The 23,085-nt window shown below is 37.7% G+C and overlaps 1 protein-coding gene across 21 annotated transcripts in view; it reads right to left on the reverse strand.

Annotated features, from left to right (window-relative positions):
* Window positions 1-1,096: 1,096 nt before the first annotated feature.
* celf2 (cugbp, Elav-like family member 2) overlaps window positions 1,097-23,085 on the reverse strand; it is a 255,452-nt gene continuing 233,463 nt past the window's right edge. For 4 of the 21 annotated variants that reach the window (XM_041977214.1, XM_041977215.1, XM_041977202.1 and 1 more), the window contains 6 exons: window positions 19,492-19,626; window positions 16,711-16,827; window positions 12,794-12,991; window positions 10,677-10,820; window positions 7,773-7,945; window positions 1,097-5,747 (listed from right to left, as the gene is read on the reverse strand). In XM_041977214.1, the coding sequence (XP_041833148.1) occupies window positions 7,818-7,945; window positions 10,677-10,820; window positions 12,794-12,991; window positions 16,711-16,827; window positions 19,492-19,626 (722 nt within the window). In that variant the 3' untranslated portion in view covers window positions 1,097-5,747; window positions 7,773-7,817. Of the gene's footprint in view, window positions 5,748-7,772; window positions 7,946-10,676; window positions 10,821-12,793; window positions 12,992-16,698; window positions 16,828-19,491; window positions 19,627-23,085 lie in introns of all 21 variants that reach the window. The other 17 variants (XM_041977206.1, XM_041977201.1, XM_041977205.1 and 14 more) reach the window with 11 other exon arrangements.

Consider the following 23,085-nt stretch of genomic DNA (forward strand, 5'->3'; position numbering starts at 1 on the left):
AGAGATTCCCATGGAAATGGCCTAATTTTGAAAAATTTCCAATGTATTTACTCCTTAAAATAACTGCAGCTGTAATTGTGTGCAACAGCCTTAAATACGCTAAGTCCCTCAGCTTTGTGCAACTGCCTCTGAGATCTTTGACAGGCTACCGAGGAATTAATTGGGGAGTAAATCCAAAAGTGCCTTTACTGAATAAACAAAGAATTAAATGGTATTGTACCAAGAATCTTCAAAGAGGTCTGTACAGCAGATTTACCAGTAGCCTACATAAAAGATGGATGTAGCCAGAAAGGAGCCAACAAGAAAGTGCCATACCACCGTCAGCCACTAAGGGCTATTTCTAAACATCTTTGACTCCATTTGATTCCTATACACACACACACACACACACACACACACACACACACACACACACACAAAAAAACAAAAACAAAAAACAAACAAACCGAACATGATATACTAAGTTAAAACATTTTTTTATTTGTTCAAATGGCAAACACACGAACCAAAAGGCAATATCTTGCTTACTTAGCCCACTTCTACCATGCAGTCTGTAGTTGTGACGGACCAATGCTACCCCAGCTGGCTAACATGTTAGCACTCTTTATATTCAAGCATGAAACAACTCTGAACACCAAACACCTAGAAAATGTGTTTTTCCCAAAATGTCAAAGTATTACTTTAAGTTTTAGAAAATGCATTTGACTTTTCTACATCCAGCTAATGTCCTTTTGACTGTTTGTTAAATCTTGATTTACGGGGTCCCGTGTTGACATTTTTGATTTTGCAACTTCATTTTTATTGACTGTCACGCGGCAACTTGGGCTACACAGTAATATACATACAAAACACCTCGATGTATATTTACTATGTTTAGTGAGAACAGCATAGTGAGTTGTCACTGGGGATGGAGTCAACTTTACTATGTGTGGTCAAAACAAAAAAGACAAACATGAACGGAAAAGATAGAGTAAGAGAGGAGAGAGAGAGAGAGAGAGAGAGAGAGAGAGAGAACTAGAAGATGGCAGGGAGAGGTTGTAAAACAGTACAACATCAGACAGCCACTGGAACATAACAACACAGAGAGAGACAAGTATTAGGAAAAATGGTTTAATATAGGAGACAGAAGCAAAAAACTGCATCACACAAGAACATACGTTTACAAAAATAATTCTGACTGCTTCAGCTACACAGTTAGTTCACAGAGAAGGACAGAGAAACCGGAAAAATCTAAACAGCTAAAAGCAAAAGTTTCTAATTAGTTGATCTCTTCATTAAACTAATACATTAATCCACTGAAGGTGACTAAATATTTCTATTCCTTCTTTTTCTATAATTGTCTTATCGTGTAGACGGCACAATACAGAAGTCAAATGAAACTTACCGCTGTTGTACAGACAAACTTGCTAGAACTATTTATAAAGCAAAAAAGAAGAAAAAAAAAAGAAAGACCTGACACTCACCTAGCCTTAGTCTCTGGAAAAAAACAAAAAACAAAAGAAAGAACGAAAGCAAGAAAGGAAGGTAGAAAGAAAGAACACTCAAGTGAGGAAAAAGAAGTGAAAGAAATAAAGCCAAAGATCTTCTAGAAAATCTTATATCAAAAGCCAACTCTCTTGATGCCAGCTAGAAATCATACTCGTGGACCAGTCAGAGTCAGGCCACACCACCAGGCCAGACAGCTTTTTTTCTAAGATTTTTTTTTTTTTTTGTTGTATCCTTTAATCTCCAGTATAAAAAATTCCACTGGTACAAAATGCATAAGTACAATCAGTTGTAGAAATAGGAAAGCCTGCATTTTTTGTACTTTTTAAATCCCATCCAGTGACAGATTTCGAAGTGTTGTCAAACAAACATACATCACACTTACAGGATCCACTGAAATGCATTGACTTTGGCTTCTCTCAAGACAATAAACTACTGAAAACCTTTGAGAATTAAAAGATAAAGCAACAACAGCAACAAGAAAAAAAAATTGATCATTTCTACAGACAACAAGCTCTTTTTTACGCCACGGAAAGAGAGAACACACAAAACATTTTTTCCTCAAAAAACTCGACATAGGCCATAATGCAAAGAAACGACAAGTTTGATTTTTTTTTTTTTCCTTTCAGATTTCATTGTTCGATAAATAGCACTTAAGATAATTAAGAAAGAAGAACAGAGAAGTGAACAGTGACAAGATAGAAAGATTACAACGAGCATCGGCGATGACAGCCCCTGAGGTGAGCCGCTTCACAGAAACTCCGCTTCTGCTTCTACGACCCTCTTGTGCTTTGACATTAAAACAATGACACGATGTTTCACGTGAGACTGAGTGCAAGTCGGTGCGATTTGGCAATTTACGAACGTAGCTTTTGGGATAGTTAAAATCTTTTAAAACGACAAACAGCCGTGTGCTGCGCAGCGACTCGAGCGGCACAGAAAATGTAGCCTCCACACTTAAAAACAAAAAGAATCGCATGCGAGTGAGGTGAAGATACGAAATGTGCAGTTGCAAAGATTTTAACTCTGCGTGGGTTTAACCTGCACACATGTGGGGCCTTTAATCGGACTGGCCACCTTTCAAACAAGTTATGGCTGTTAGTGGCTCACGTATACTGCATTAAGAAAAGAAAAAAAAAGAGTCTGCTTGCCTCCCTTCATGAGATCAGATAAAGTTAGGGTTTGGTCTTACAGTGGATATAATGAAAGCTGTATTGCCTTCATCTCAGCTCTGGCTGTTGTTTTGTCTGCGTGGACCTGCGGACGTGACCTCTTCCTCTACAAACAACAAGCACTTTATTTCCCCTGTCGCTATTCCAATAAGACGTTCCTCCACATGGCCCTGCTTCTAATAAACCTGGTTAGCCTGGGAGACAACAACTGAGGAGCGGAGCAGCATCCTTCAAACCTTCGATTTCTTTCTGCTCCGGCCGAGTGGACAAAATGGAGGAAGAGTGAAACCCAGACAAAGTGGGAGGTTAATTGCACACAAAAGTGAACCTGGACTTGGCACACGTCACTGACTGACAACATCTTCTACTCTTATAATACTGGTACAACACTCCCTGGTTAAGGCGACTGGTGAGCTCCTGTAGAAAATAATGCTGCCTCTTCTTTAATAGTTTTTATATTTTTTTATTTTTTGCAGACCGTAAACTAGGCTTTCAGGGAGGGGGAGTGGGGGCAGTTGACTAGACTGACAACACTGTGCCATGTAAACGGATTGACTATGAGAACGTCAATTATACACTTTGGCATCTAAACATGATTTTGGCCCATTAAAACCACAACACTTACACATGGAGAAATCTTACAACTACTTATTAAAAAAACAAAACAAAAATAAAAAACAAAGAGTTTAAAAAAGCGGCAAAATCCAGATCATCCGCCCTCTTTCCTCTGAATGTCCGACCGCTTCGGCGTGTGCTTTTTCCTCAAAAGATCGAGGCAGAATGAGCCTGTCTTGCCCTGTGCTTACATCATGAAAGCGAGCGCTTGTCGGAGGTGAAACACAACAGTAATGATCCTCGGCGTCAGAAACAAACGGCGTCGACTCTGAAATGTTTTCAATGGAACAAACAGGGATAAGAAGAGGATTTGGAGAAATAAGGCTTTGCGTATGACTCTCACCTCAATTTTCTTCAGCTGAGGAGCGTGATGCAGAAAGCAAACAACACACGCTGAAGCCTGACGCTTGTGTCTGTGTGTGCGAGATACTAATAGAGAGAGAACAGGAGTGCAAAGATCTGTGGTAAGGCTTTGATAAATGAGACGGCTGTACAATGGCTAAAAATATCAAGTGTGTAATTCTTGTGTGTTTGTGTGTGTATGTGTGCACGCTGGCGGGCGGTAGAAGTTGCTGAAGAGGGTTTCACGCTCAGGGGCTCTCATGCACAATAACAAAGTAAACCGTGAGGTCTGCACGAGAGTGTGTGTGTGTGTGTGTGTGTCCATGTGTGTATGTGTTTGTGTTTAGATATATATTTATATATATTATATATATATATATGTGACACATGGGCACTTTTTTACATCTTTACAAAGAAAAAAAGCAAACATGACATTTTCAGGCAACAAGACCACAGAATAGCAAGTTAACAAACTCTTTTTTAAATCTATATTTTAAATATGAGGGATCCATACAAAACACTTATAATAAAATACCCATGTTATCAAATAATTTCACAAGAAATACACTGACGCGCTAGGCAGGAAGTACCTTCAGAATTTGGCACTAAACTCCACTGATCTTGTCTTTTTTTCTTTATAAGACATTTTGCTGAACAACAAAACACATCTAAATATTGTTTCCCACGAGAGAAATAAAATAATAATGACATTGATGCTTCACAAGCTGACATTATATATATAGATATATTTATATTTATATATATTTTTAGGAATTTTATATAGCTAATCAACCAACAAGAAATTTAGCAAATAGGGACTCCTTAAAAAAAAAAGAAAAAAGGAAAAAAAGAATAATAAAAAAAAACAACAAAGTAACTATTATAGTAATATGAAAGGCTTTTTGTCTATTGTTCAAGTAAACTGATTTTTTAGTCTTCTCTTGAAAAACATGAGACATTTAAGACCGTTAGACTTGTGATGAAACCACAACTAAACTCACGAGAAGCACCAACGTTAACGCGGGTTACAGATATCTTAGTTTTTTTTTCTCTTTTTTCCTCTATACATTTAAACAGTAGAAAATATAGGTCATTTCATCATGTGCATTTAAACCACGGATTGTCTATCTGTGAGTCAGTTCAGCAAAAGGTGACACAAGTAGGTAGCATTTCTCCCCCCCAAACAGGGCAAATGTCTTTTTTTATTTTTACCTTTATACTACTCTAGAAAAAAGTGGTTCTATATATAGACTTTGAATGAGAAACAGAGCCACTTAAAATGGCCTTATCAAAAAACTTTACACTGCCTGAAAAATGTAAAAACTATTAGAGAGCTCTGAGAGAGTCTAATATTGATCAGACAGTTTTTATTCAAAACTGTTTGGAAGTAGTCTTATTTCTCCGAGAAACTGGCGCGGACCTCTTCTTGCCCGTTTTTTTTTTTTTTTTTTTTTTTTTTTTTTTTTTTTTAAATACATTGGCCACCAGAAGCAAGATAACGCGCCAATTCCTGTAGTGAACTTTCAAGTTTACTTTAAATGAAGCAGGAAAAAAAAAAAAAAAAAAAAACTTGACATAAAGAAGAAAAAAAATAAAAAAATGCAAGAAAACATACTGAATGGTAATCACTTTGCCACAGGTTGTTGTTTTTCTCCAAAAAGAACATTTGTTTTTCCATAAAAATCTCAGTCTTTTTTTTGTTTGTTTTTCATATGAATGCAGCTTTATATCTTTTTCACATTGATTCATTTTTCTTACCCACACCCCACTAATTGCCTCCCTCCCTGAAACAGATCCAAATGAGGTCACATGCAAAAATAAGAACAAAAAGAAAGAAAAAAAAAGAATCATTAAAATGTCCAAAAAAGCCAAAAGTTCAAAAAGGTCAGTAGGCGGCGGCGGAGGAGGAGGAGAACCAAGTTATGGTCAGGTGAGCTCGGAAAAGACATCAGAAAATATAATGACGGGGAGGACGATGACACTTATTTTCTCTTTTTTTTGGGTGGGTATATATATGTATATATATAATTTTTTTTTGTTTCATTTGCTTAAAGTTTTTTGTTTCTTTTTTTTGGGACGCCACGAAGACATGCTAGGCAAACGATGAGCTAACAGGCATGGAGATGGGTTGTTCTAGGGGGAAAGAAAAAACGGGAGAGGAGAGAGTTACACACAGAGAGCCAGAGCACCACACCACAACAGCATTTTCTTAAAAAAAAACAAACAAAAAACAGGAGAAACAACAACAAACAACAACAAACAAACAAACTAGCAACACCACAAACTGATTCCATTAGCAAACTTTTTTTAGCTTTGATTTTCTGTTTCTTTATATACTATGAAATGATATTGTTATAGATCTATATTAACAGGCAATGATACACATTCACTCATTCACATGTACACGAAAAAACAGAGAGCACCCAAAGCTTTATCCATCAGATCCCAGATGGATGTTGTCATTTGGGAGACAACATTTTTTTGGGGGGTGGGGGGAGAAGTGGAGGAGTTTTATCATTTACTTCTGTTTTAAAAATGTATAAATCTTTGGAAGGATGAGAGGATAGGGGGGCTACAGACAAACAAAAAACATAAACACTAAAAAAAAAAAAGTTTTAAAAAATGCAACAAAAAAGAGGAGGAAACTTGACCAGTGAGGAAGTAGTCCAACTATGGATGATGAGAGGGAGAGCGTGGTAAAAAACAAAAAGGAAGCTGGATGATGGATGGATGGACAGCACGGAGAAGTGGGTCAGATGGAACGGGGGGGTAAATGGGGAATTGAATGGTGGCAGAATCTGTTGTGATTGTGGTTTCTGCACTGGAAAAAAGAAAACAAAAACAAAACAAAACAAAAAAAAAAACACCAAAAAACACTGGAAAACCCAATTCCACAAGACTTCTCCACAAGGGTCGACTTTAAAGATGCTGTATACTTTATAGGAGTCCAATAACTTAACGATAGGCAATAAATAAAATCCTTTTTTTTTTCTTCATCTGAGGCAGTAAAAATGTTGTATAAAAATAGAACTGCTTTTTTACAAATAAAATTTACAGGCCTGTGGCTTTCTGTACTTTGAATTATGTTTTTTAATCTTTCAACAAACATCAAGTATTTTCAGTTACCGTCTTAACCCATAGACTCTCTTATTGGTTGTAGTATTATATCCTTCATCGAATTCTGGATGTTGTTTTTGAAAATGTTCGACGTCCTATGTATCCCTTTAAGAACAAAGACCAATGTGATCTGACCCAGAAAAGTAGTTACTAATTATATATTTATTTATTTTTTTAACTTATGAGAAAAAAAAGAGCTATTTATTTTCACATAAATCATAATACTTAGCTGGAGTGTGTTTGCTTTTATGCATTCTTCTTGTGTTGGTGGAGTGTAACTGTACGGCATACTGACTTTACTAAAAAGAGGCCACTAATGTTTTGCAGCCTTTGCTCCCGGGTTGCCAGCAGGCATTGAGGGGTTTTGGAGAAGCAGCGGCGGCCTGCAACCAACACCGTGGAAGTCAAAGGACGAATGTGCATATCGGCATGTGTGTCAAAAAAGAGAAAAAAATGTAAGAACAAAAAGAACCCTTCGCTGGACCTCAGGTTCATGAGAAGAAGAAGAAGAAGAAGAAAAAACAAGTCAAAAATCATCATGGCTCCATTGTCTTTATCTCAGTTCTGACTGTATCTAGACCTCAAAAACGTATAATCACTGAGAAAGAAAAAAAACTAAATGCCTTAAAAGGAAAAAAAAAAACAAAATACAAAAAACAACAACCAAACAAAACAAAAAAATAAAACATAGCTACTGCCTTCCATTATAAAAAGAGAAAAAGAATTGCACAAAGTAATGGTGGTAATGGAAGCGTTCATGTGTTAAAAAACAACAACAACAAAAAAAAAAAAAAAAACTTGTAATAAATAATAACACTCAAAAGCTAACATAAATTTTTTAAAGAGCAAGAAAACCAAGGGGGGGAAAAAAGGGTGTGTCTCCCTCAAGGTGGTTGTAGGTCGTCTCCCCTTCCCTCCCACATCCTTCCCTTCAGCCCTCAACCGACCCTCCCCCTAGTCCCTGTGTAAAGTGGTCGTGGCTCGGTTAATTTATTTTTTTTTTCACCAGTTTGTTACTTTTGTGAGGGGAGGGGGACTTACCCTAGCAGTGCTAACAGGGGGAGCAGATAGACCCTAGTGCTAAGATCAGTATGGTTTGCTGTCGTTCTTGGAGCGCTTCAGCTGCACCTTCAGCCGCTTCATACCGATCTGGAAGCCGTTCATGGCCTGAATGGCTGCCTGGGCCGACACCGGATTGTCATAGCTGACGAAGCCTACAAGGAGACCGGAGAAAAGTGGATAGTTGAAACCAGAAGATCATCGACTGACAAGATAACATGCTTATCTAGCAAAAAAATGCTAATTTGTGATCAGATTGTTGAGCAAATGGTTTGGCAGTTGTACCTCCCTTCACATGCCTGATTCAGAAAAGCAGGCAATTATCTACAATAAAGGAAATGCACCTGCATCTACTATAAATCTTATCAACCAAATAGACTGTTTGCAGTGTTAGGTAAGCCATAGCTACATTTTTGACATGCGTTTTAAACTACAGATACCACAAAGAAGACAAATTCCAATTTGTCTCTTTTAATTTAATCTACTTTAATGCTCCTATCCCACAACTATGTGCTGAGAGAAATCCACTGTGATTACATCACATTCACAGTACAACATACAGACAGTAGGGGAAACTAGAATAATCTTACTAATTTCTCTCATATTTAATTCAACGTCTATCTATCCTTTGTCAGGCCTATCTTTCAGTCTAACAAAGGCTGCTCAAATACAATGTGGATGGGCTGCCATATTGTGTAATTATATTTGTGCATAATGTCAGATGTCATGTCTTTTGTGACACAGTCAGCAGACTGTGATTGTCTGTAGTGGCTATTTTTTATCAACTCCAAGGATTAAAAAAAAGAAAAAAAGATAAACCTTAGATTTTGATTCCTGCAACCAAATGGGAACAGTTTTATGGGGTATGGTATTGCTTGTCTGTTATTATATGACGTTTGCAGTAGCAACATGCCATTAGATTTATAAAAAAAAAAATAAAAGCTCAACATTTAAAGACTATTTGTTTATGCTGGATGTAGGGAAGACCTCTGTGCTAGCAAAGGTCTTACCAAATACTGAATCATGTTTTCATCCTATGACTTAATGTTATAAAGTAAGAAATTAGTGAGGTGAAGAATCTGGACAGCTTACACAGTGAATTGAATGTTTCTCTAGGTGTCTGAAAATCTCTTTCAGGAAAACATAAATATTAAGAAAAACAAAGCTAATGCTGTAGCTAGCTAGCAATAATGACAATTTCATACTATGCGCTTTGACTAAAGGGAATAAAGAGCCAAGTACTGAGGATAAAAATTTGGATGGCTTACAGACTGTATTAAATATTTCTTTAAGTTTCTAGAAAGTTGTTCAAGGATTACATGACTACAAAGAAAAACAGAGCAAGTTGCTAATGCTTTAGCTAGCGACTAGATTTATGTTTTCATGCTGTTGACCTCAACTAAAGAGCAAAAGTTAAAAATCTGAATAACTTACAGACTGAATTAGATATTTCTTTTAATTTCTAGAAATTTCTTCAAGGATTACATGACTAAAAAGAAAATCATTAAATAGATCATGTTTCTGGTAGCTATTTAACATATTTTAATGATGTTTTCATGGCTTTAACTAAAGGGAGTTATGAGTGAAGTACTTATATTAAAATCTGAAAAGCTTACAGTGAGCTCATATATCTTTAAGCTTTTAGAAATTTCTTTCAAAAGTACATATCTACAAATAAACAGAGCAAAGCTAGACTCACGCATTAACTAACTAGCATACTCTAGCTCAGAGGTGCCCAAATCCGGTACTCGAGATCGACCATCCTGCAACTTTTAGATGCATCTTCACATAAGTTCTGTGCCTCAAAAACTGATTTATGTTAATTAAATTTATATTAAAATTTACCCCTCATACAAAATAAAGAAATGATTTAATCTTAAAGACCTCCAAAGGAAGTGTTGCTTGTTACAGCAAATAATAATGAAATAAGGCAGGAAAAATGGAATATAGATTACAATTAAATTGGAAGGGGTGGACTTACACTTCCAGTTTGAAGCATCACGAATCTCCAACTTAAAATCACATGATTTCACTTTGAAAAAAACTTTTCTAATCGATAGTACAATTTTCTTATACTATAAGGTTTCCTGGACAGTGTAATTTTTCAAATTCAAAAACAAATTCAACAAAGACAGAGAAATTATTGGAACAAAGTTTGATTTTAGGTATTTTGCATAAATTAATCATTGATAAGGGAATCTGCAGGTAATCTGGATAAGTCTAAGCCTGTCCACCCTGGGAAACATTTAAGAGTTTATTTGTTACCTTTACCATTGATAAGCGGATCCCAGAGTCATTGGTGAAGTTTCTTTGGACTAAACAGTTTCCTGATACATTCATGTTATATAGAATGGATGATAAATGATCTGATAATTCATAAATGGCATCCAACTCTGCCCGATCTTTATGAAATATTGATTTGGTTTGACAGACACACAATGTCTTACTGCAAGTAAAATACACTTGTATTCAAAATTTAAACTTTTTTTCAATTTTTTTTCAGTTTTTTTGGGGGGTAAATCCAAAAGTTTAGTTTTTTCTTGAGCTGAATGTTGTGAAAAATTTCAGTCAAGTCTCTATAAGCAACTCTGATTTGAAACAACAGCTTAGAAGGTATGTAAATAATCAATAAAACAGATGTGAGAAAAATGCATCTGGATTAAAAATGTGAATTTCAAAAGAAGGCATGAAGGGAAAATAAAGCCATAAATCATTAGGTGGTTTGATTTACTCAGGCTGATTTCAGACTTTTTCAGGCTTCACTTCCAATAAAACATTTACAGTTTTGCTCTTGATATAATCCAGAGAAAAGATTAAATAATAGCAGATAGTTATGTAGCTTCTCATTCTAGAAGCTTACAACGCTGCCTGTACTATTTGCCGTACCGAAGCACTTGCTAAGGTTTGTCTGTTTGTCGATGAATACTTTGGCCGAGACCACGTTTCCAAAAGGCATGAACATCTGTAGTATGTCCTGGTCTCCGAACTCCTGGGGCAGGTGGTAGATGAAGAGGTTGGCACCTTCTGGACCTAGCGGGATAATATGCAGAGTGAATATAAGATGAGAATGAGTTTTCACTTAATGCAACACTACAGTAGAGGGAGCGCTACATTGTGGAGACGAGCTCTCCTGTGCTGTCGTCATAGGAACAGAGCTCAAGCACACTGCTTAGCACAATGTCCCATGACCTTGGGTTTGCTGTTGCTTTTAAACAACGTGAAAATTGAACAGGGATGAAAGCTTTTGGTTTGCATTTAATAATCAGATATGCCTAGCTACAAACAAAAGAACTTTCCTGTTCTACTGCATTTTAATTCTTTTAGCTGCATGTTGTTGCTTTTAAGAGAGGTCACAGGTTGCACCTCCATTCTCTATCTCTATCTCATCCTAATAATAAGAGTAGGTCAGATCTCTTGGAATAATTTAATATGCACTCCACAGATCAATGAAGCTGCGACGGAGCCTGATATTTGGCACATCTTTGCTTCTCTCGAGGGTTTGAACTCCTGGATGGACTGTCAGAAAAAGACAGCTTCTTTACAAATGTATCTATGCTGGGGAGCAGATAGGAGGTGGACAAACAAACAGTGTGCCGCTCTGTTTGTTGTACTAGATATTTCATCATCTGGTTTGTATTCAGCACTGTCAAACACTTTTGGTTAAATTTAAGCTGCAACGTTGGGTGTGTAGGTAGCACTGACATGCATTACATTCAATCTTTGACAATTCTGATGACATTTCCAGAGATTATATTAAAAATAAATATGTCAGGAATCATGATTGTCAGATTAACTTGTTTAAACAACAAAAAAGTTGCTCTAAATATGATTTATCATAAAAAAAAAAATAACATTTTTTATTTGAGATTATATTTTTAGGCTTTGTTTTGGTTTTACATTCTTACATTTATTTTCTAAATATGAAGTGTCTTGATATAAAAAAAAAACTGATATGTCAACAAGAACAAAGAAGCAAAAATCTGAGTTTCTAACATTCAACTCTTCAATGACGATTATTATTTTTTCTCTAACATTTCTATCATTAAATAGAGCAATTCCAAATACAAAAGGGAAATCTTTCATTTTATAGAGGACATATTAAGCAAAAACCTATTTGTTCTTGAGAGCATATATACATGTGTCTAATGTCACTAGCTGCTCAAATGTTTCAATAAAACTAAACTCTTACGCAGATAAAACGTCCTAGATATAACTTACTCTTACCCTTTTTTGGGGTCACCCAGGTTTGAAAATAGGCCAATAAGTGATCCATTTTAGATGTTCAACATCACACTCCGAGGTCAGTGTAAAAATATCCACCCACCTAATCTTCATTTCCACTCTACTTGAAGTGCAAATCATGCAGCACTTGCCTTGCCTCAGAAGTGGGATTTAAAACTCTTTCCCTTTTGCTTTAACTTTTATAACAATTTTTCTATTGTAAATCTTGGTGAAAAGTTACTCACAGAATCAACAGTTCTTATCGCCCTTTAAAACACAAAGAACTGGAGTTTGAGATTTACTGACTGATTCGTGACAGAGGAGTCAGCTGGCCGGTACATTACTCTGTCTGCTGTACAGTCTTTTAACAACATGAGCATTAATATGTGACTCCCAGTGAGATCTGTGTTCCTTAAAGAGGGATCAGTACCAACTGTCTGTGGCTGAGTGTAATTACTGGAGAAATAAATAAAATGAGAATCTACATTAACATAGGAAAAAGAAGAAAAAGAGAGAGACAGAAAAAGAAAGAAAATAGCCTGTGGCTCTGACATGCCTTTCTGTATTACTAAACGCATTTTCTAACCAAAAATAAAACACCATCTAGATATTCCACTGCTGTGGCTTGATTTCAGCATCTTCAGTTAAGCGTATCATGCTGTTCTACTCCTGCAGGAGACAATAAATACATGTTTGGGGGAAAAGGCTTGTTGTAAACAGTCTGAAATGTAGCTCCCACTGAGCAGCACTGATGTGCAGACATACAGCCCCGGGCTACTGACCCTCTTTCTGGCTGCCGGCAGCCCCTTGCTGCTGCAGCAGGGACTGGCTGTAGAGGGTGGGCAGCGCTGCGGCGGCGTACTGCTGGATCCCTGAGTAAGCCTGCGTCAGCGCGTCCATGGTGCCTGCCGTCCCATTGGTGAGCCCTGCGCCGCCCAGGCCTCCATTTAGAGCCGCCATACCTGAGAGCATTTGAGCAACTTTACATAAAACCCAACAATAAAGAAAGAAGAATGCACTTACTCATTAGCGCTCCCACTGAAGGTTGTGTTTTAACCACACATACACACATAAACACGCACACACACAAAAAATTACACACTGATATTTAAATAGACTGCACTGTAAGTTACACACACATCATGACACACACTTAAAATTTGTTTAAACACACAAAAGACAACATATCAGAGCACAGGACACACAAAGTATTAGTTAACACACAGAGTATAGTATGGGTGTAGCTGATGACAGCAAAGCTGCACAGGTATCTCAGAGTAAAAAGCACTGCAGCGTTGCATGCACATACACTAAAATTAACTCAGAGACAATCACAGTGACCATGTGACAACACACTGTGTGACATGTAGAAGGTTCGGAACATGTAAATGTAGATATTTCTATTAATATAGATGTACTGCAGATATTTACTGATGGATTGAATCACTATGATCAATGCAACATCTGTTCCCCTACAAAGTAAGCCCTATTTTGACCTTTTTATTAAAAGAATATGAAACATAAGACATCTATTTTTTTTTTTTTTCACGTATATAGAACAGATGTTTGTTTGGTTATGGAGAACAGAATGGAACTGATGTTATTTTAGGTAAGTTTATATATATGTATATTAGTGCTGGGCATGTTAACTCGTTAATCGCACGTTAACGCAACGCTTAATTAATGACGTTAATTTTTTTTTTTATCACGCGTTAAGTTTATTTATTTTTTTTTTGCTGGCCGCTGGCTTTAATGACAGAAACATGGCGTCCATGTCCTTTCTTCCCTGCTGCAGCGGTGTGTCTGATGTAATCAGGAGAGAGCAGATTTATTAAAATGAAGAGATGTTTTCTGTCTGGAACTTAAGAAAGAAGAACCGACAATTATCTCTGTTAAAACCCATGCAGATGGCAGAACATCGTGATTTCTGGATGGAAAACTGCTCCCAAAAGACAACAAGAAACTTTTCTTAATGTTTTATAAAGGGATAGTTAATTATTGTAAACCTCTTGATAACTTACTTGTCCTTCTTTGCACTAAAATAGATTTAAAAATGTGGAATTTTCCATTACTTATAGATTATTATCCTGTTTTTTTTTTTTTTGTTTTTTTTTACTGGTCCGACCCATTGGGGATTAAGTTAGAGGGCACTGGGCTGAAAGATTATTCTACAGGGTGCACAGTGCTGGATCAAAGTTTGAAACAACTGATCTACAGGTTTCTTTTAGTACAGGAACATATCAGTTATTATTACGATGAAAAAGCCTGGCTTATTTCAAGACATCACCTCGTCACCTACTGCAATGGCAACCAAAACTGCATTTAACCACTGACACAAGCAAGCACATATCTAGGAAACCTGGCTTTTTTGTAGCAGTCAGACTCAGGACAGAGAAGTCACAGAGGGATGTGTGAGTATCTGCTTTCTCAGCCTGCGATGTCTCTCTTTAGTGGTGAAGGCCGCCTGGTGGAGTGTGGGGGGGAGCGGGTGGCGAGTTTAAAAAGTGAAGGAACGCAGCGGTAACACTCATTAGTCGCTTGTAACGGCTTAATATCACGACGGAGGGCAACTTGTCTGAGGAGGTCTGACATTGGCTCGGCGTCCTGTCGCCTCACCGTCAGACACAGTGAAATAAATTATCACTGCAGCGCTCTGGATTATAGGTCACTCATTTATTCAGGAATAATTGCACCGGTGACCTTTGCAATTCAATTAAGGGCTAGATGTGTTTAAATGAGGGCGTTTGCTGGTGGGTGGAAGGATGAGGAAGGGGCATGGCGAGGAGCGAGGGGTTAGCAGGGACTAAATGGGTTGCAAAACGAAAGCGACCCATTCAGTTTGAAGGGATCAATGTGTGTGTGCGCATATATATATATATATATATATATATATATATATATATATATATATATATATATATATATTTGTGTGTGCGTGTCTTGTGAGCTCATGTCCTGTGTTTCTTACATTCGTGCGCTCATGCAGGCGCATGTGTGATTTACACATACAGCTACTCCAGCCGAGGAGCGGTAAAGGTCAGAGGAGAATAATGTGGTGGAAGAGGCCGGTAGTACAGGATTTCTGCTGTCATAACAGCTCTGATTAAGATCCCAGCCCGGTCTGCTCGGAGGTCAAAGGCAGGACACACCACAGCTCGATAGATGCCAGCAGACCACACAGACAGCGTGGATGATACTTTTTGGACAGAAACACATGTATCTGCTCACAGAACCTTGAAAATAACTTACTAAATCTTTGAGGTTTTGCCATGAATATGGTGATTTTAGGCAGGAACTTTATAATCTATTTAGCAGTTTCTATTTCCTATATCATTTTGACATAAAACGCATGCATTTAAGAAGAATATTTTGATCTTTGGCTATGTTTGATAGCTATGTTTGAAATTAATTGCACATAAAAATGCAAATATTTGTATTGTTTGGTTTTTCTTTCAGATGAAAAATGCACTTTTGTGTTATGCTAACATTTTTTCTTTTTTGTCCTCAAAACAGCCAAGTTTGGTGTGTCTTGTGAATAAAAAGGTGTAGTTTACATTTGTGTCCTTAATGGCATAAAACAGCAATGTTTTGCAAATCTTTAAGATGAAAATGATTTTTTTCGTACCATGCCGTAATTTTTCCTTTTTTTCCCGTTTGACATTATTTTTGGATAAAAATGCCTAGTTTTACATTTTTAAAACATATTTTTTTATTGCTTGTTTAGTATTTATTATGCAATTTGTTTGTATTATGTTATAATTTCCTTCTCTTCTGTCCTCAGAGCAGCCAAGTTTGGTGTTATTTGTAGATAAAAATGTGTAGGTTTGGCCTCTGCAAAACAATAATATTTTGCATTTCTTGCAGATGAAAACGCAGATTTTTTTCTTTTTAAGTTGGCCTTTTGTTTTTTAACTTGAAAACATATTTAACCACATTGTCACAATATGTAAATCTGATCAAATTTTTCATTTTGGAGCAAGAAAATTATAATTTTTTTACATAAAATTGCTGATTTTTTTTCATAATTAAAATAAAATTAATACCGTGAACAACCCAGTTTACTGGGGAAAAAAAGACTTTCGCCTTTACAGAAATGACAGCAACAACAAAAAAACAAAACAATGTGACACAACTACAAGATGGTCTCAAATAACGACCATCATGTGAGGTGACAAGCAGCACGCCAACTCTGCCGGACGGCACACCTACAGCAAGCATAACCCAGGACACAACCAGGAAGCGGATGGAGAGATGGAAGTATGGATGGATGGATAAGTAAACTGTGGTGAGATGAATGAATGCGGAAGCTGTCACAGAGTTTTCAAGTCAAACTGAGATCCAGAGAGACGTCAGTAGGAACAAAACCCTACGAACTTGGTTGGTAGTTGGCTACAGTCTATGTGACGCCTCGACAGATTTCGTCTTTGTTCATCAACATTGATTCTTCTGGGACAATAAATGTGGTTTCTTTTTAAGAACGAGAACTAAAAAAAAAAAATTTATCAAACCAAAATGATAAAACAGGAGTTTTGAGTCTAGATTAAGAATCAACAACCTTGTCTGCCTCATCTAGAAGCTACAACTGCGTCTCTCTGCTCTGACTCACAGGATGTGACGTAAAGCTGCCGTGAAGGTGTGAATGGTCGGAGGTGGAGGTGGGGTGGCTGATGGCAGGGTGAATACTCACTGTTGACACTACCTGCTAGTGCATTAATGTTGTTCAGGCCCACAGTTGCGCCTGCCAGGCCCTGCAGGGTGCCCAGAGAGGTCAGAGAGTTCATGGCGCTGGCGTTGGAGCTGGCTGTGGTGCCTGCTGCTGGGGGGGAAGGGAAGGGGGAAAAGAAAGGGATGGAGAGAATAAAAAAAGAGAGAAACAAGGGTGAGAATTGAAGTGAAAAGGGGAAAATGGGAGACAAAGAAGTGGATGTGTTATATAAACATTTAGCAAACTTGTGTATAGGTGGAGGAACTCATGTAGCTTGATCGTTTTGAGGTGCTAGAAATAGAAATTCAGCATCCTGATCTTTATGTTTTTATCTCAAGTCAATACTGTAACCAACCGAAGCCACTGTTGAACATTGGCTGCCTGCTTCTATACAGTCCTTTTGGAGAAATGTTTGGCTTTCTTTGCACTTTTATGACACAATGAGATATAAAGACAGTCACTGTGGCAACTGTATGTTCATGTAAGTCAGTTTCTGTAAAGGCAGCATGCTTTTAAAGTACACTCAGGAAGTTTAAACCTGTAGGTTGTTTTAAATCTAAAAGCCAAAACTCATCAAAAAAGAATTTGGCTTTTTCATTGAAACATTAAAGCAATTCAGCCAAATCTCATGAGATGGTTAGTCATTGCAAGCTGCACCCTCATCGACACTTTCAGAGAAAACTTTAATCATATTGTGGGTCATTAAGTGTTGTAAAATATCATGCAAAGTGTGCCCTGAAGTGGCTCGCTATTTATATGTAAAGCTTGAAGCCATACATAGAGGAACTACTGAGATTTAAAACTTTACATTTACAGTGATTTTTCTTTTTTTTTTCCCCAATTTAAAAACACCTGCCTGGTTAGATTTATTTCTGAGAAATATACAGAAGCTTTTTGAATATCCAGCATCAAAAATCAGGCTAGTGTACAAATAAAGAAAGCTAACCATGTCTCTGATAGGAGGAAAATGTGATTGAGGAAACCAATTCGCACAACAATGGCACAGCTCTTTTACGTGTCTTTGTTGATTTAACTGTACACCGATGCTTAAAAATATTACAAGTAGCACCTTAATAACCTTTAATTAGAAAGCTGTGGCACCTCAACCTTACAACCCTGTGTGCAAAATAATATGCAGATGAAAGCAGAATTCTGCATGATTTGTTTCAATGGAAGAAAAAAAACTAATTTATTTAAAAAAATAAAAAAAAAGCCTTCCAAATAAAAACACCAAAAAAAAAAAAGCAGACATACTGGATGTCGTGACAGGAAAGAGCACAATGCAGAAACATTTAGATCTTTTTTTTTATTTACAATAAAGTTAAATTACTATCCCCTTCAGCTCAGTTTAAGCCAATAATTTACAACCGACAGGTGACACATGAATTTAACAGCTGACACAAACTTACACACACATACACCTGAACACACTGATGCAAAATGCGTGCCATACGTGAAACTACCATGTCAGTGGTGAGTGAGATGGTGTGAAATATGGTGCACAAAGCTTTTAACCTTGTTCCTGTTTAGACAAAAACAAAAACAAATTCATTTACCCTTCATCTCATCAAAGCGCTGCCAACAAAGCAGGATTGCCGCTGAATATTTTAAGAGATGGCATGGCAAAGGGAGCATTATGTCAGCACATGGTGCAAAACAAAGACGCTGGCCTGTTTCCATGCAGAACTGTCTATATTTATCAAACTGGTGTGACGTTTTCAGTTTCATTGATACATGCAGTATAGCGCCGCTCATTCACACCGACTGGCTCAACCTGAGTGTGTACTATTCAAGGTTGGACTGACATTTAGAGGCATAAAGAGAGAAAAGGGGCTGGGATAAAAGAAGAGAGTATGGAGGGAAGGACAAGACAAAAGAACGGGCATTCGACGTGGGGATGGAGCGGTGCGAGCATCAAGGAGGAAGAAGAGTGGCGGCTGAGGGGGAGGGGGTTGGTTTTTCATATTCATGCTCTGCTGGGAGTGTGCTGCTGGAGTGAGACCGAGAGACGGGGGGGATGATGGAGCAGAAACAGGGAGCTTGTCAGAGGGAAGGCAGCAGAAGGAGATGAAGGCAACGAGAAGAAACACAAGAGACAGAATGGAAAAGTAGTGGAAAATCTAAAGTTGTCGATATTTAACCAGAGGTTCAGACGTCAACCTGGTGGGCTTTTTCTTTTTTAACCCACAGCTACAAGCATAGACAATATCAACACACAGAGGTGCAGACAACCCCCCCACCACCACCACCACACACACACGCTTGGAGACAACAACTCTGCCGCTTTACATGGGTCTCTAGAGCCGGTGAGGTGCAAACAGAAATTGCTGCAAATAGAACACAAAAGTACACAAACCCGAACCTGACAGAAACATTTAAGCACGAAACGCACAAACATGCACACACATATACGGTGCGTGTATCACGGGATGACAGAGGCCACATGATGAGGAAGTGAGGTGTTCAAAGACAGGAGGAACGCAGGGAGGCGGCGCATCAACAACAGAATGGTGTCGCTATGGAGATGAAGGTGTGAGAAGGCGGTGGATGCACACACCATGGGATGTGCCAGGAAGGACGTCAAGGACACTGATGGAGATCGGAACAATGGAGGTGTTTCGGCAACGGTGATTGGTTGATGATTTTGGTGATGGGCCGGGCTGATGGGGCGACAACACTGGTAATGGTAACGGTGGAGAGCGGAGGCAGGCGTTGGGCCCCACCACCCCACACACGACGTTGGACCCCCCCCAACCTGAGTGGCTGCGGCGTTACCTGGGCTGGCCAATGCTCCCAGGGAGGCGGCGTTGGAGGACAGGGGGTTTGCGGTGGAGGGGCTGGCTGAGTTTTGGGCCGCCGCTGCTGCTGCTGCTAAAGTGGCCAGGTTCTGCAACTGCAGAGCACTCATACCTGGAGAGAGGAGCCAGAGAGGGTGGTGTCAAACCTGGGGAGCGGCCGGGTCACCTGGCTGGACCGGACAGGGTACCAGAGGACTGAGCTGAAGCTTGGTGTCCAGAGATTAAGAGGAAAACCAGTGGAGAGCATGGATTCCCTTTACACGTAAACCTGGAAATAACCCCTTCACGTCTCCTGCTTTTTTATTGGAAAACTAAAAAAATTCTCAACTGGCAGAAATAATAAGTCAATTAGTTCAACTAACATTTCAGAAAGAGAAGAGCTCTAGAGCTACAGGACGACACTAGCTTTCCTTGATGAGTTTAACAGACTTTTTCACCACTTTAAATTCAATTAAACGATACTTCCTTTCTTAACTATTTCTGTGTAAGAAAAAAAAAGTTTAAGAGTTGAATAAAGTCCTTCATATCAGCATTAAACAGTAATGACTGGAGCTTACACGAGGAAGACACTAAATTTAGATTTATCCATAACCAAAAATCTACTCGAGACTGGCAGAAACCAAGATTTGGTTGAAACTGTGCAAAATTTCTGCACATATGCTTACAGAACTCTTTGAAATACACATTTAAAGTACCATTATGTAACATTCAGCGTCAAGTATCGGCAGAAATGCAATGAAATATTCACACACTGGATTTTATTAGTTTAGAATCACATTAGAACAACTTGGGTTTTGCTACTTTAGAATGAACCATTTAAACGAATGAGTCTTACTTTTCTGCTCAGACTGTAGAAACCACCAAGTTTCTATGTACAGTCTTGCCAAAGGATTAGGGATGGCAAGTCTGGCTCTTTTCAAAGATTCAGTTCTCATAGGAGAGCCAACTCTTTCAGCTCCCAAATGGATTCTTCATTTAGTATTACTCAGAGTGATATTTTAGCTTAATTTTAAATGTTTTGAATGTTGGTAACAGATTTTTATTTAGTAATTCCATAAATCCGTACTTTTATGTAGGCTTTCTTCTATTATAAAGTACATTTAATATTTTAATCAAACCTTTATATAAACAACTGAACACAGAACCACAACAAATCAAATAAAGACCAAAGTCTGAACAATATGACACTTTAAATTCACTAATTTCTCCACTTTTTCCTGATGAACTTGTATTTAAATTAAACTGTTCTTCTCAGCACGTCGATGTACCACTACACTGCACTTCTGAGCGTTTGCGCTCCCCTCCTTCTTTAACATAATGGCATGATCCTTGTCTTGCCTTGCATGTGATTGGCTGCATGGTGTGCCTATCAAATAAAGTTCCACCCCTCCTGAAGATTTGGATTTTCCTGTTTGCTACTAAGAATCTGCTCGCAGAACCGTAGAAACACAGACTGGGGAATAAGTATGAAAATGATCCAGTTCCGCTCTGAATGATTCAGAATGGTCAGCATTTCCTCTCCTAAAAGTCATATTAACCAAAGTACTAAATTTCCCTTTCTTTATATTTAGAGAACTCAAGGAACTCTTATCATGGCTAGTGGACAGAAAAAACATCTACATTATATATATACATATATATATTTGGGAAAATACAGCACTTCCTTTGACGGTAACTTTAAGACTGAAACAATTCTTTTTATTATCATTATTATTATCTTTTAAAATGTCATTGATTGTTTCACCTCATACCTTTGTGCAAATAGTTAATTAATTTTCAGTTAATTTTTTTTATAAATGTATTGCATTTTTACTAACGTTATAGATTCAGAATAACTTACCATGAACTTTTCGATTATAAATGATAGCAAAATATAAAAATAACATAACAAATAATTAAACACTGTGTTTAATCTGGTGACCTCTAGTGGCAAAGATGCAGAATACAAGTAAGTTAGCCAGACCCAGTGCTCAATTTGACTGATGTGGGAAACATTTTAGGTCTGTAGATATGACTCCTTTTAATTTGATGAAAAATATAAAAAAGCAGAATTTCCACTACACCACCAGATTTCCATTCTAATAATGTTTTACATAAACTTTGACATTTTTAGACAGTAGAAAAGTATATATATATGTTTATTTGGTAATCAAACAGAGTAATCTGAAGACAATTTAACCCTCTGGTCTAGAGAGGGCTTTTATTTTGGTTGTAATCTGCAACTTTGCCACCAGACGTCACTATATCCCAGTTTAGTTTTCAATCTGACACACTCGTCTTCATCTTTTAAGCTTCTTAAAAAACATTTAAGCTGAGGTGTTTCAGAATACAAGATTAACTTTTTGAAATAAATAAATAACATAAAAACAGTAAACGTTACTCTGAAATGAACTAGTGACCTCTAGTGGCAAAGATCGTGAATGCAACTAACTGAGCCAGAGTCGGTGTGTAGCTTGTCTTTTAAGGCTACTTTTTGTTTGTAAATACAAATATCTGATATTACTTCACTGACAAAAGTTTTAAATATTAGCATTTCTACTAATCCACCAGATTTGCATTACTATTTTATATTTTGACATGATTTACTTAGCTTTTAAAAACGGGATAAAAGTGCACTTTATAATAAACACTGCAATAAAAAAAAAAAATCACAAGAAACAATAAATCTGATTCAAATGAAATCATCACTATAATAATAAAAAGCTACAGTTGAACGACGTTGTATGAGCCGGGCTCTAGCCACAATGTCAGATGAGCCAAACTCTAATTTTCTCCATTGAGTAGTCAGACTGTATTCAAAGGACTCCTGCAGGCTGAACTCTTTCATTGTTAATCTCCTCTCTGACATTAGCATATGGGCCTGTACTTAAGCATAATTAATGACTACATGCCAACACCTAACTGATGCTGAAACAAAGGCTGTAAAACACCGTCTGTGGGTACAACTCAACCTTTCACCTCACTCCATGAACATGTGTGTGTTTTTATGCGAGCGTGTGCACATAATGAGGAGCTAGTGGAGTCAGTCTTACCACAGAGAAGTTTCCTCTGACACATGAGCTTGTTAAAGAGTTGAGAGGGTGGTCGATGTGAGGTTTATGTGTCGTATATACAGTCTGGATGTATATACAGTACCATGGGAATACACACGCACACACATATACAAAGACAGACACATACACACACAAAAAAAAAGACAGCATGAAGAAGATCCATCTTGGTAAACAACTCAGCCAGACAACCAAACTGAACGCAGCCAATCACAACAGATGGCTGGATTCATCCCTTTGATTCACAGCTCTGATTGGTAAATTAAAAGTATTATAAAAAAAAATGAAAAGAAAAGAAAGAGGCTGCCAGTTTTTCAACGCTTAGCTCTTGTTTTGAGATTGTTGAGGGGGTGCAGCCAGAGACAGGCAAGTATAAAGAACAAGGTTTGCATGGTAGGAAACAAAAAACCCCCAACATGTGTGTGTATTTGCAGTAATGAGCATGCACATTTGCAAGTGCATGTGTGTACTTCTTTACCTGTCTGTATTACTTAGGAGTGCACCACAGCCAAAACCAATTT

This window comes from Melanotaenia boesemani, chromosome 23 (assembly GCF_017639745.1).
Source record: "Melanotaenia boesemani isolate fMelBoe1 chromosome 23, fMelBoe1.pri, whole genome shotgun sequence".
Taxonomy (NCBI): Eukaryota; Metazoa; Chordata; class Actinopteri; order Atheriniformes; family Melanotaeniidae; genus Melanotaenia; species Melanotaenia boesemani.